This window comes from Lissotriton helveticus, chromosome 5_1 (genome assembly GCF_964261635.1).
Source record: "Lissotriton helveticus chromosome 5_1, aLisHel1.1, whole genome shotgun sequence".
In the NCBI taxonomy this organism is placed as follows: Eukaryota; Metazoa; Chordata; class Amphibia; order Caudata; family Salamandridae; genus Lissotriton; species Lissotriton helveticus.
Genome location: NC_136065.1, coordinates 1881104890 through 1881119748, shown reverse-complemented (window position 1 = coordinate 1881119748; position 14859 = coordinate 1881104890). Strand labels below are relative to the sequence as shown.

Here is a 14859-nt window from a genome sequence, read left to right as displayed (position 1 = left end):
ACTGTACCTGTGGCTGCAATCCATTGATGACTTACTGACTCCCAAGTTGGGATAGTAAATGATTTGCAAAGGTGAAGGTGTCCCTTTCTCTTTTATGAATCATGTCAGCCACCTTGGGGGAGCAGGCAGTGGTCCACTGCCTGCTCCCCCGTTGTATTTCCAAATGGTAATCCTTATTTTTGCGTTCCTTTCCAACACACGTCTGACATCGGAGATTGAAAAGAAATACCCATTTATTAGTTCCGTGAGACAAGATATTCCGTAATCTGGAGGAGAGCGTAGGTGTGGCCCAGGGGCCAGAGCGGCTGCCTCTGGATCGCGGAGCTCAAGGATTGATCCCAGAACCAGCTCAGCTCAGCAACATGTGACTTTGGGCAATAGCAAACACAAGGAGATGATGGACGGAGCGCTGAAACGTTTTAAACACTCACCTCCAGTCACAGATCTGGGTTGAATTCATCATCATTCTTTAGCTCACTTCGCCACCTCAGTTCAGACCCAGCTATATGCAAATCAGTCTTGACCCTGTGCCTCACGGGTACAGTCCATCCCGAACTGCCAAATCAGGTTTGCCATGAACCGTAAACAAGCATCCTGGGACTGGTTTCAGAGTAACACTTTGGGCAATAGCTCACTTAATCTCTGCGACGGCCCCCAGCGCCTTGAAACCCTTAAGGGGTGATATGTCTGCACTTTACAAATAGGAATTATAATCATGAAGACTAACCTGCAACAGTTCTCTCCAGATTTAAAACCTTTCTCCTAAACCTTCCGGGACTTCATTGCATCATTAGGGGAAACATCATTTACCCTGCATGCGTTACTCTGCATGCCGTTACCCTGCATTTTTTACACCACAAAATCTTTTGCAACACTGGGTTTTACACCACAAACTATTACAACGCATTCCCCAAAGTAACGGCCCAGTGGAGTTAAAAAAGTAATTTGCGTTGTAATGGGGAATGCGTTGTAATGGATTGCGTTTTAAAGCCCTGCGTTGTAACAGATTTTGCGGTGTAAAAACTGCGGGGTAATGGCACGCGGAGTGAAAGTGTGCGGGGTAAAGTGTCCTATTCCATCATTAGAATCTAATGATGTAGTTTGTGGGTCATGTTATAGACAATTAATTATATAGAATCCACACATTTGTAATTAAAACTGTAGACCGCCAACTACATACACAACTAAGATACAACAATTATTGTAAAAGCGGTACCTGTGCCTATAATGGAAACAACCTTCTTTTAAGCAAAAAATAGTCTCCCATTTTGGAAAAACAAATACAGGGGCAGAGGTGTGCTGTGCCTTTCAGGCCTCCATCCCTGCCTTGGCATTACAGGTGGGCTAATTGCGACCTGAATAATTAATAATTATTAGGCAGATTGTTTTACGGCTCCATGCGAATAGACACTTTATAAGGTGACCTATTAGTGCATTTCCCTGGTTCGCAAATAGGAATGACAAATTGGGCTCTTCGGTCCCGCCCCGTCCAGTTCCAGCCCTTACGGGAAGCCGTAGGTCTGTGGTTCTTCCTCTCCTGGCCAGAACCCCTCACCTGGCCGCTTCTGAATGTTCCACGTGGAGTTTTCGCCAAAGACATTTTCCAGATAAATAACTACGTAAGAACCCTCATGCAGATTTGAAGCACAGCTTGGACAGCTGGAACCCCTGTCAACACTCATCTGCCTGGGCTCTATCTGCATGCCTGACTCACCTTGTTATGGCTTCTTCCGTATGCTTTCACTAAAGTGCTAAAAACCATTTGACTATTTGAGCGTTAAATGGCTATTACTGTACGCAAGCAGAGAACACTAGTTCAGAGGTGGAACATTTCCGCTTTCCGTGCACTTCGCCGCTTGATATGATAAGATGAGAACCAACTGGAAGGGGTTTTGAAACAGTAGATTGCTGGATTGCAAATCCCCTTCATTCAGCTGACTGGTGCAGTAAAGAGATTTTTAGCTGGGATGCGAGTGGGTTAGTACCAATTAAATACTGTTTTATAACTAATGTGATTTTTTTTTGCCACGCAGAGGGAGGCAGTTCTGATCTTAGTATTCATCTGTGTACCTTTTATATTTATTTATTCAATTGTTTACACTTTTTAAAGTTACTTGTTTTTCAAATAGCAATACACTTCTTGGATGAAAAGAGAGCTCGTAGGCCTTCTTACCTCTTTTGGGACATTAGAAGGTTTAAGCCTCTGGTCTATGCTTATTCTTTGACAGTGATCTTTACCGCCACCGAAAGCCAAGGCAGGTCCAGCAGAACTGGGCTACAGGCCTGTTGTGATTAACTCCCACCACATCACTTGCTACCCCAGTTTGAGTCCTCTACAGTTTACATTTCCATTTCCTTTGATGGTCATGGAAGGTTTTTGGTAATCCTTAGTATATGTTGCTTAGCCTTTCTCGTAAGCGGTAGCCCCTTCAAGTATTTAGATGTAGTAGTGTCATGGAATGTAATGGCTAATTTGATTCTGCTGTTGTTCCAAGTCCAAGGTGCTTATGGCTTTTATCTTTCAAAGTAAAAGGCGGTGCTTTGCTATTGAAAATTTGGATCACTGCTTGGTAGAAAGAACAAAGTTGCAGGCCCTACTTTGTTGGGTGGCTTTGCTCCATTTAGAAAGGGCCCAGCCCGATCCCTGATTATCCCAAGAATGGAATACGGGCTGGTGACCCTCGCAGGACTTCCCAAAGCTAGCTTGGCTCCTCTCCGAGCCACATTGAATGCATCAGCCAGGCTTTTAACGGGTTCTAGGAAATTTGATCACATTTCACCTGACCTTTTGCAGCTAAACTAGCTATCCATTGAAGCAAGAATACAACTCAAGATAGCCTGTCTGACTCAAAAAGCCTTACATTACAATACACCATACTATCTAGCTAATAAACTTGAACTATCGGGCTCTAACAGGAACCTCAGAAGTACGTCCACCTTTCTCCTGAAACCTCCAAGATTCAAAAAGAAAAGATTGTACAACTGTGTGTTCTCCGGTCTTGCTCCAAGAATTTGGAACTCCTTACCAACAGAGATCAGATCAAATCCTTCCACTACTTCCTTTCAAAAAATGGTTAAAAGGCTACTAATTAACAAACGTTAGCGAGCTGATCATGTTAGTGTGTTCTGTTAATAACCAAAATCTTGAAATATTTTTCACTGATGTTCTATGGCATATTTTTTTCCCTTCTTTTTGTTCTAATCATAGACATCCCCTTTAACTGCATCAACTGTTGATTGTAAGATGTTTTGTTGTTTCTTTTTTTTTTTCTCATTGCGCTAAATTGCACCAATGATACTAATGTTATACCTTCATTATGTTCTGTATAATTGCTTACTACAACTCTGTACAGTGCTCCGATACCCCTTTGGGTCTTGTTCGCGCTCTATAAAACTTTCAAAATAAACCTCAGTCTGGATCGCTTTTTCGGAGTGAGTTTGGATTGATTGGAATATGGTCCCTTGTATGGAAAGTGTGAATCTTGAAAAAGTGTCAATGTGCAGCCCAGTGTTTATAGCACAATAGCTTAGATGGCAAAGCGACAAGCATTCCAATCAAAACCTATGTGTGCAACTTGAAGACAGGGCCTCACATGGCTGTAGTGCTGATTTGTGGGTCTCGGGTTGGTAGAATCCAAAGGTGGGAGAGAACCTCCGGTTGATTATTGAGATGTGGTGATCACCAAATGAAGAATTGCTCTTCAAGTGTAGTCTCAACAGACAGATGCAGATTGCAACTTCCTATTTCATTTGTTAGGACATTGGAAGAAAATCAAAAAAGTCTGGTGATTCGAGCACTGCTGAAGTTATTTAGTAGTATTAAAATGTTTACTGTGCTCCAGGAACACCCTCTACTCCGGGGTGTAGCATGTACTCAAAGGGACTCACAAGTTCACAATCAACTCGTATGCCTGGGCACAAGTATATGCTGTATACCAGCCAAAATTTCCAATCAAATGCTTAGTTACTGAAGTTGTTGTACATTTCTTCTTTATTGGTAATCAAAAGATTATCACGACATTTCAATGTTGCTCCACATTAGATGTCTCAATCAACACAGTTCTTTAAATTTTATTCATTTTAATCGCCAAAACATGGCCTCCAATGGCCTCCCAATGCATTTCGGCGCAAGCCAGCGCCTTTGTCAAGGGATCTGCAAGTTTAAATAATGATAATTACCACCAAATCGTAAGCAGTCAACAAAACTACATGCACTAAAATAGTGCCAATATCCTTTTCCAAAATAACCTAAATGTTAAGTTGTTTACACAGTGGATCAACTAGCTGCTCACAAGACTCTATCTGAAAACGCGCTGCGTATACCTAAAAATAACTCAACCGTTGCTAGTGTGTGAATCAGCTCGGTAAATCTACTAAACACGCTAGCTGGGAATGTCTACTGCTGCTCAGTATAGCTAATCTCAAGATGGCTCGTCCGTGCACATCGGTGCAAGCTACGTGATAAAGGGTAATTCTGTAACAGTCACGGCGGTGACCGCACTATCTGCTCACGAGCTTAACTAGATATGAAATAGGATTGCTGCCCTTTACTATCGCTTCTAAGGCTGATAGATGTGATCGCGCTTACCACAATGAGTCGGAATGCCGCTCCCAAAGGTTTGCTAACTCCGGTTCTTCCTACGCGAAGTGGCGAGGACGGTTAAGAAATTTTGGGGGAGGAGTTAGGATCCTAGCCTCGCGCTATGAATCTTGGTACTAGTAGGCATATGCATCACCTAAGGCTGTGTTCTATAACGTGTAGGTGCGGGACAGAGAACAAGGTTGAGATGTCCGCTGCGCAATGCATTCTGGTATATGTATTCAAACATTAAATCAAAGCACATCATGCAAAAATTATATATATCAAACAGTCATATCATTTACAGATAACACTGAAACTCCACCCTTTCGTTGAGACCAAACGGTTTCAGAGTCCTAAGACGGTATATCCAGTGATTTTCTCTTTTCAGCAGCTGGACTTTGTTGTTAATACCTTCGTGTTTCTCCACATTTTCCAAAATGCATGCTTTCAAATCACTAATTTGATGTCCAGCTTCAATGAAGTGTGCGGCAACCGTAGATTTGAGCTGTTTAGTGCGGATGTTGCTCTTATGCTCATTCAAACGAGTTTTAAGTTTGCGCTCTGTGTGGCCAACGTAGTGCAATTTACAAGGGCAACTTAGGATGTAAATCAAATTCATCGAATCGCATGTGCCATTCACCTGTAGATTGGTATTTTCTTTGTGTTCTGGGGGTGATAGCTTATTGCCCTTCTTAATGTTCCCACAATTGGTACAGTTCAAACATGGTAGAGTTCCTTTCCAAATCATGTATGGGTTCGCTTTAGTTCGAGTTTTTAACAGTTGACCAATATTTTTTGAGCGTGTATGAGCAAACAATGGATCTAGTTCAAAAGCTCCCTTAAAATCTGGTTCAATCCGCAAGTTGGACCAGTGCTTCTTGATAATGTTTTTGAAGGCTTTACTGGCTTAGAGAATTTACTTACACATGTTATCCGCTGCTCCTTAGCACTGGGTTTACTACTCAACAAAGATTCTCTTGTTATTTCCTTTACTCTGTCTGTAGCATCTTTTAGGACAGTTTGGGGATAACCTCTTTTCTCAAAACGTGTAGACATTTCTGTCATCTGAATTGCTGCTTTTTGTTGGTCCGAGACGACTCTTTTCACCCTCATAAGCTGAGAAAATGGCAAATGTCTTTTGAGCGCTGGAGGATGAAAGCTATCAAAGCTCAATAGGTTGTTACGATCTGTGTTTTTCCTATATAGAGTAGTGTCAAAGCTGGATTCTCCTCGGGTGACCTTCACATCTAGAAAATTGATAGTTTCATCTTGGATATCCCAAGTAAACTTGATACGTTCATCTATAAGATTCAATTTGGAGATCTCTGATGACAAAGTTTCTTTGGTACCTTCCCAAACAATAAAAATATCGTCAATAAAACGAACATAGAGTTTAATGTGCTGTTTCCAGATGTTTTGACTCAAAATATTCGTCTCTTCAAAAATCCTCATAAAAATATTGGCATACGTCGGCGCTGCCGAATTTCCTATGGCTGTACCACTCTTTTGGATATACCATAGTTCACCATGCTTAAAGTAATTGTGCATGAGGGTAAACTCTAGAAGCTCCATCAAAAAAACTCTCATGGTGTCTTCATAGTTGCTGTATAGTAGCACTTTTTCTACTGCCTCAATGCCTGATAAGTGGGGTATCGACGTATACAGTGCTTGGACGTCTATGGTGACCATGTAGATTAGTTGTTCTTTACTGATTTTAGTGTCCGCCAATTTTTTTAAAAAGTCTGTAGTATCCTTGATGTATGAGTGAGCTTCCACTGCAAATGTTTGGAGGTATTTATCGAGGAATTTCCCCACTGGTTCATGTATGCTTTTAACAGTAGACACAATGGGTCTACACGGAGGTTGGTATAAGTTTTTATGGATTTTCGGCGTCATATAAAATGACGGACTCCGTGGATCTGTTTGCGTGAGGTATTGTTTGGTCTTCTCTTTAATGGTACCATTTTCTACTGCTTTCTTCAATATTTGAATCAGAATATCTTGTATTTCTCTAGTCGGATTGTGTGTGAGACATTGGAAGAAAGGCATGCAAATCTAGGGGAAACGTCCTTGTCAACAAGCCCCACTAAAGTTCTTTCTGTGTCTTTAGCTAAAACTACTGAGCATTTAGGTATTACAAAACAGTTAATCTTTCTGGTATCTACATAAAGTGTGGACATTTCCTTGGCTCAGGATAGAAGTTAAATGTTCTTTTTTCTTTCAAACAAATAAAAACAACGCCTGAAGACACAGCACGCATTAACTGTTAGATCAGTTGTTATTTGCAGCATTTAACAAGTTTTATTACAAAACTTACAATAACAAAGTCTGAATTACTAATTGGTACATGCTTATGGGCAATGTTCTTTATAGATGAGTGAATAAAGGGACTTTTATTAAGCACTGCTTACAGCACAAATGGTTCCTTGGCACCAAAGGTAAACAAGCAACCCGTGGTTTCAGTGTAATTCAATGGAAATGTTCATGTATAATGGAAACTAACAAGGTCCTCTAGGTGGAAAAGTTTGAGTGAGTGGTAAATTAGTCATTTGGCTGAGTGTTAACTTGCACATTTAAATCAACTATCTGAGTATATTCCCCAGAAATGCCAATCGCGGGGTGCCTTACCCTCGACAATGGATAAACTAGTTAAGGCTACCTCAGATTGGCTACAATTACATACGATGAGGCAGCTGTTTCCCGATGGTTGATTTCTTACCATCCAGCAGTTTTGTGAAGCTGGAGCAACTAGTGCATTAGACGTATTCACATACTTTCGAATGCGACAAGCGGCCATGGCTGTTTGAAAGTGGCCTGTTAGGAGAAAGGAGGATTCTATCCACTGATGCAAATGTTTACACTAGCGAACACACTGGCCGGATCGCCAGGCTATAGACAACTGCCCCCCTCTAAACCAGCCTAAAGCATTGTTAAGGCCAACCTTGGGAAGGGGATGCATCATGCTCATGGTGCTACTGCTACAAGCAAACCAAGCTGGTGTTCGTTGACTATCGTCACAAGCTTTTTTTTATTGTAATTTTTTTTACAGTTTTATATAGCACGAATTTGACCCGAGGGTATCCTGCATCAGGGCTTTGCACGAGCACCAGTTACGTAAAATGAGGACACATGCATTTTTTTTTTGTTAGGCACGAGAGATTAAGTGATTTGACCAGAATCACAGGATGTTGTGCGTCCTTGCTGAGACTAGAACCCGTTCCCCAGATTTGAGGTTGATCACCCTAGCCGTTAGGGCAACTCCTCTCCCCATCCCCCTCCTAATCACTTTCATTTTCTTGCATACACTGTATTTCACTCCTGTCTTCCTTCAGATGGATGACCATTGCATACCATCTCATTCTTAACATCCCTAAAAAGATGTCAGTTATAGAAGGCATTTGTACACTGCACTCTCTTCCTATTAGGAAGAGCATCGCCATTAAGGCAATTTGCCTGGTCTTCATAGCTCTTCATCATGCTGGGTCTAAATATCTTTCTGCTCTTTTTAACTGGTGTGTTCCAGGCAGGACTCTCAGATCCTTCTCAAGTAGGAAACTGACCATCCCCAGGTTTCGCAAAGTTCGATGGGGCTACCGTTCTATCTCCGTGGCTGGTGCCAGGTTATGGAACACTGCCTGCTCACATCGCTAAGCTCGACTCATTTGCCTTGTTCAAAAAATCTTTCAAACCTACCTAGTTTCATCTTATTCCTTCATGCACTGTTGCTGTTGCTGGGCTGTGCCTCTTCGGTCTAGCGCTTAGATACTTGAGGGTTTAATGTGCTCTATTAAGGCAACTTTAATTTAATTTCAATTCATATATCCCAGGCAATCCGAAGACTCTGCTGATTTCCTACACATGGCCCGGAGATGCTCCCCTGTGATTAGGTTATGGGGGAGGTTGAAGGTATTCTTCAAGATATCACATCCCTTCTGCAGTGAATACCATTGGTTATGATACTGGATTATGTTAATGTTGCACCAAATGTGGTTCTGGCTAACTATAGAGTAGAATGCAGTGGACTAAGGCCCATAGGCCAAAAACAGAAGACTGGTTTAAATATGCTGTCAAGTGTATCAATTTCATTGATGCATTTGTAAATGACATCCTTTTACAGATAAGCCCAAAGTCATCGGGGGACTTTTCAGGGAATACTGAGGAAAGACACTTCTGTTAATGATGCAATGGCTTAAAGAGTGTATTCATAATTGACGTCACTGATGTGCTCTGGATTGTCACACAGATAGGCAAGCATGGGCAAACTGATTGTTTACAGGTCAGCAACGTTTTTATATGAAAGTCCTGCTGGGTATATTCCTTGTTAAGATTGTGTCCCTTCTTGAGACCCCCTTCTCTTCTCTTTCCTTATAAGGGGCTTGTTTGCACTTAGCAGCTTATCTGCTACAGCACGTGTACAGGATACTATGGTATTATGACTTCGATTTGCTATATTGGCTTACCGCACAGCATATGTGGTATTGTCCTATATTTCTGTGTATTATGGAACCGTTCAGTTGCAATGTTATATGAAAACAATAAACAGATATATAAAAAAACTATCATTTCATTTCATTTAAAAAAAACTTTATTTCGGTCAACATGACCTCAAAAGTACATTCACAGTGCAAACGGATACATTTAACATTATAACATAAGTCAATTACATTTAGATTTAAAAAAATAGAAAGGACAATAATAAACGCAATTGACACATATATAATGGTGAATGAGCTCTATACGACATTTTAAAAAGCCTACACATCAAACTAATTTAACCGTGGAAGAATATAAGGAGCAAAACTCACAGAGGGTAGATCATGGCAGGCTATAATGCTCCATACTCGGAAAGTGCAATAAATAAATAATTTACCTAAAAACATTTACCTAACAAAATAACTAAAAAGCATGACCTATATTCTACCATTCTGCAGCGATAAAACCTAGGACTGGAGCCTCCCTATGCTACAGGCTGCTTTTACAGAGAATATTTGAATTGGTTAGGGTGGTAAACTAGTAGATTGCCAATTCTCTATAGTATAACTGGGGGGCCAACCGCCAATTCTCTATAGTATAACTGGGGGGCCAACAAGCAAGCTTAATTTGTTCTAATAAAAACAAGGCCTGATTTTAAAACTGTCAGGGATAGCCACGGTAGATATTTTCCCGAGTATTAGTTAATTAGTGAAGTTATTACATATCCACCAAGAAAACCCTTTAGCTCCTTTCATGATGCTTTTTTGTGTATGTCCTGCGGGTACAGCACATTGAAAATAGGAAACCTGCAACTGAGTAGACTATCGGGATACTAGTATCGTACTTCAGTATCCTGAAGGCCTCAGTGCAACATCTATTTTGAGTCGGTGAGTATGAATACTTGCATAGTGCTAACATGTCAGTAGGCTTGATTCTTGGCACAGCAGATGGTTAGGTCACTGTAGGGAACCATATAAAAATGACTCCAGAACGGTGAGCAAGAAGGAGGTTGGGCTGAAAAACCAGAAAAAAAGATACAGATCTTAGTTGCTGACCTGGCAGTGACATGGTTTGCTTATTTTGATAAGTGCTGTGGAGAAATGTGGAAGCTAATTGCCCGTATGTCTGGAGTGGTCTTAGAATGCGTTACAAGCAGGGCCGGCTTTAGGGCAGTGCGACTGGTGCGGCTGCACTGGGTGCTGTCCTGTTGAGGGGAGCGCCCTGACCTCAGGGGGGAGCTGTGTTTAGCAATATCTTCTCATAGGAGAGATGAGGGGCAGTTTTGCAGGTGGTAGGGAGAGAATCCGAGGAGGCGGTCATTGGACGTAGGGGCGCCAAAAGTGCTTGTCGCACCGGGCGCCACCAGTGCTAAAGCTGGCCCTGGTTACAAGGACCATGCCCCCTTTAAATATGCATTCCTTGATTGGCTATTTGAAATACATGCAAAATTATGGCTTCTTCATGAACACAAAACAGGTATGGATTGTGTTCTTGAAATCAGACATTTTGAGGTGTAAATGAAATAATGGAAAAGCTCTATCTCTGCTCTAGCGCCTGATCTCTGTGTAGTGCTCAACAAGGCTGCTGTATTCGTCAGTATGAATGACTGGCACAGGCCGCACCTCCTTCCCAAAGCCACCAAGCTGTTCATCCCGCATTAAGGAGGATTGTAAGGTCAATTAGATTTATTTGGGACTGTAATCCAGTTAGTGCAAAGGCAGCTAAGTGATGCATATGCTGTGTGATTCTGTGCAGTCAGATGAAGCACACACAGCCGTTCAATGGTGAACGATTTAGATACAAAAATAACAGTTGATGGACAGAATGCAGAACAATGTCATACATTCACCCCAGTACAGAGATCTGGGCCTAAATCCATCGTTTTTTTGCACTCCACACCACCCCAGTTCAGACATGGCCATATGCAAATCAACCTTGACCCTGTGCCGAATGTTTTGCCATTGTGCAACACTCCGTCCATCATCTTGTGTGTTTTGCTGTTCACCCTATGTGGGAAGGGTATGCCCAGACGTGGGTCCCGTGCTCACTAAGCCACTGGAGTCAAGCTATCCTGGCTGAAGTAGGCTGATAGCTAGAAACCGGTCCTAGGATGCTTGATTCCGGTCCAGGGAAGACATGGCTTGGCAGTTCGGGCTGTACTGTTCCCATGAGGCACAGGGTCAAGACTGATTTGCATATGGCCATGTCTTAACTGGGGTGGCTTGGTGAGCAAAATAATGATGGATTAAACCCAGATCTGTGACTGGGGGTGAATGTTTCGCCATTGTGCAACATTCCGCCCATCTTCTTGTATGTTTTGCTGAACGATTTAGATATTGCATGCCTCAAAGAGGCTTGAATCAAGGCCTGTCTAGCCCTTTACATTAAGTGTAATATTCTCCCAGGATTTCTGAATTCCCCCTTCCCGCCATCTCCTCATGTACAGTGCATGCTGGCACTTTATATCAACATTCTACTGCCTACTTCCTCCAATGAAAGTACTGAATGTCTGTTGATCATTCGAAATGGTGAACTAGATTCATGGGTACATTAAATGGCAGCCATCTTGTTTCCTACAAGTCTCGTTTTGTGAAGTCTGGAAAGTAGCAAACTTTTAGAAATTGAACCAATTCCTCCACGGAGACAGTTGTACAGTCCAGTCTTAACTGTGGCCACTCTATCGCTTCCACCATTTACAGTAATATATGCCTGGGAACTTGAGGTGGAGACCCATGGAAGGCCAACAAGATTACTTATACACTCTGAAGAAGAGTGGATAGAATTGGTTCAGAAAGTAATTAGTTCTAAACACTTCGAAATTCAAATTCCAATTATCAGAAAAGTTGGGACTATCCCTACCCCATATTTTGAGTATCTTCTTCCCAGGCCATAAAGTATGTGCTTATGTATTTATATTAATAGAGTATATGATGGTCTCTAGGCGCTACCTTGAGATATGATGAGGCAGTGTTGTGTGCCGCTGAGGATATGTAAGTCAAAAGACAGCGAAAAAAGAGATTGATATTCTGTTCAGTGAATTGTCACTCTTAGCCAATTCTTTCTGAGGCCACTAGACCCTGTAGACTGAACCTCACTGCTGTCCTCTTACTTGGCCCACAGACCCGGAAGCTGACCAAGGCCGAGCGCCAACGCTTCAGCGAGGAGGTGGAGATGTTAAAGGGCTTACAGCACCCCAACATTGTGCGCTTCTATGACTCCTGGAAGTCCAATGTGAAGGGGCAGATCTGCATTGTGCTGGTCACAGAGCTGATGACCTCTGGCACCCTGAAAACGTAAGTACTGTCTTGGTTTAATCAGTGGGCTCTTAACCACATTTTTAGGTCTCGACCTACAGGATTGCTTTAGCAATGCTTGTTTATGTCGAGATTATAGTGAGGCTTTCAAAAGTCTACTCAAACTGCTGCGGATTAGGTACAGTTCATGTGAGCCAGGCACGTGCACAAAACACCACAAGCCTCGGCATCAGACTTCAAAGGGATCCGCTCCCCCGCTCCTGCATCAGACTTCAAAGGAATGCGCTCCCCCGCCCCTGCCACAGCAATGCTGAGAGCTTCATCACACTTTCCTAACGAGTCTTCCTTCTCCCGCATGTGACCCTACTTGCACCCTCTCGGATCCATCTTCATTCTTTTCTGCTTTTCCCTGTTTCCGCCACACACACCACTCATTTGTATCTCCTTTCTGCCCTCTTTCCTACTTAACTTTTCATCCTTTCTCCTTTAATCCCATTTCTACCTTCTCACAACCCCTTCGAGCACTGTTATCTTAACATTTGTGTTTCTCTCTGTCTTATAATGTCTGCAATGCCACCATTTACTTCGGACCCTCACACCTCCTCACCCTCACACACCCTCACACCCTCTCACCCTCACACACCCTCACTCTCCCTCACCCACCCTCACACACCCTCACTCACCCCCTCACCCTCACACCCTCACCCACCCTCACCCACCCTCACACACCCTCACACCCCTCACACCCCTCACACCCTCACCCATCACACACCCTCACTCACCCTCACACACCCTCACACCCTCACATCCCTTCACCCTCCCCTCACCCTCCCTCACAACCTCACCCTCACATCCCTTCACCCTCACATCCCCTCACCCTCACATCCCCTCCCCCTCCCTCACAACCTCACCCTCACACCCCCTCACCCTCACACCCTCACCTACCCTCACACACCCTCACTCACCCTCACACCCTCACCCTCACACACCCTCACTCACCCTCACACCCCCACCCCCACCCTCACACACCCTCATCCTCACACACCTGCACCCTCACACACCCTCACCCTCAGCCCCCTCACCCCCTCACACACCCTCACTCACACCCTCATCACCCTCTCACCCTCACTCACCCTCACACCCTCACCCTCACACACCCTCACCCTCACACACCCTCACCCACCCTCACACACCTTCACCCTCACATCCCCTCACCCTCACATCCCCTCACCCTCACATCCCCTCACCCTCACACCCTCACCCTCACACCCTCACCTACCCTCACACACCCTCACCCTCACTCACTCACCCTCACACACCCTCACCCACCCGCACCCTCACACACCCTCACCCTCACACACCCTCACTCACACCCTCAGCCTCACTCACCCTCACCCTCACACACCCTCACCCTCACACACCCTCACCCTCACAAACCCTCACCCTCACACATCCTCACCCTCACACACCCTCACACACCTTCACCCTCACATCCCCTCACCCTCACATCCCCTCACCCTCCCTCACACCCCCTCACCCTCCCTCACACCCTCACCCTCACACCCCCTCACACCCTCTCACCCTCACACACCCTCTAACCCTCTCACCCTCACACCCCCTCTCACCCACTCTCACACCCCCTCACACACTCACCCTCACACACCCCTCACCCTCACACCCCCTCACCCTCACAACCCCTCACCCTCACCCCTCTCACCCCCACACCCCCTCACCCTCACACACACCCTCACCCTCACACCCCCTCATCCTCACACCCCCTCAATCTCACACCCCCTCACCCTCACACCCCCTCAACTCACACCCCCTCACCGTCACCCACCCTCACCCTCACACACCCTCACCCACCCTCACACACCCTCTCACCCTCACACCCCCTCACCCTCACACCCCCTCACACCCTCACCCACACACACCCTCACACCCTCACCCTCACACACCCCCTCACACACCCTCTCATCCTCACAACCCCTCACCCTCACACCCCCTCACCCTCACACCGCCTCACCCTCACACACCCTCACTCACCCTCACACACCCTCACTCACCCTCACACACCCTCACTCCCTCACCCTCACACCCTCACCCCCCTCACCCTCACAACCCTCACACCCTCACTCACCCTCACACCCCCTCACACACCCTCACCCTCACACACCTTCACCCCCTCTCCCTCACACACCCTCACACCCCTCACCCTCACATACCCTCACTCACCCTCACACACCTTCACCCTCACACCCCCTCACCCTCACACCCCCTCACTGACCCTCACACCCTCACCCTCACCCTCACACACCCTCACCCTCACAACCCTCTCACCCTCACACCCCCTCACACCCTCACACCCCCTCACACCCTCACACCCTCTCACCCTCACCCTCTCACACACCCTCACACACCCTCACACACCCTCACTCAACCTCACACACCCTCACTCAACCTCACTCACCGTCACTCACCCTCACTCACCCTAACACACCCTCACCAGCATAGCATAACAAAACATAGCGTAGCATAACAAAACACAGC

General features: G+C 44.9%; 1 protein-coding gene across 1 annotated transcript in view; it reads left to right on the top strand.

Moving 5' to 3' along the window:
• Positions 1 to 14859, top strand: part of WNK4 (WNK lysine deficient protein kinase 4) — a 410636-nt gene that overhangs the window by 198057 nt on the left and 197720 nt on the right. The window contains exon 2 of the mRNA XM_078645359.1: positions 12176 to 12348. Coding sequence (XP_078501485.1) covers positions 12176 to 12348 — 173 coding nt within the window. The remainder of the gene's footprint in view (positions 1 to 12175; positions 12349 to 14859) is intronic.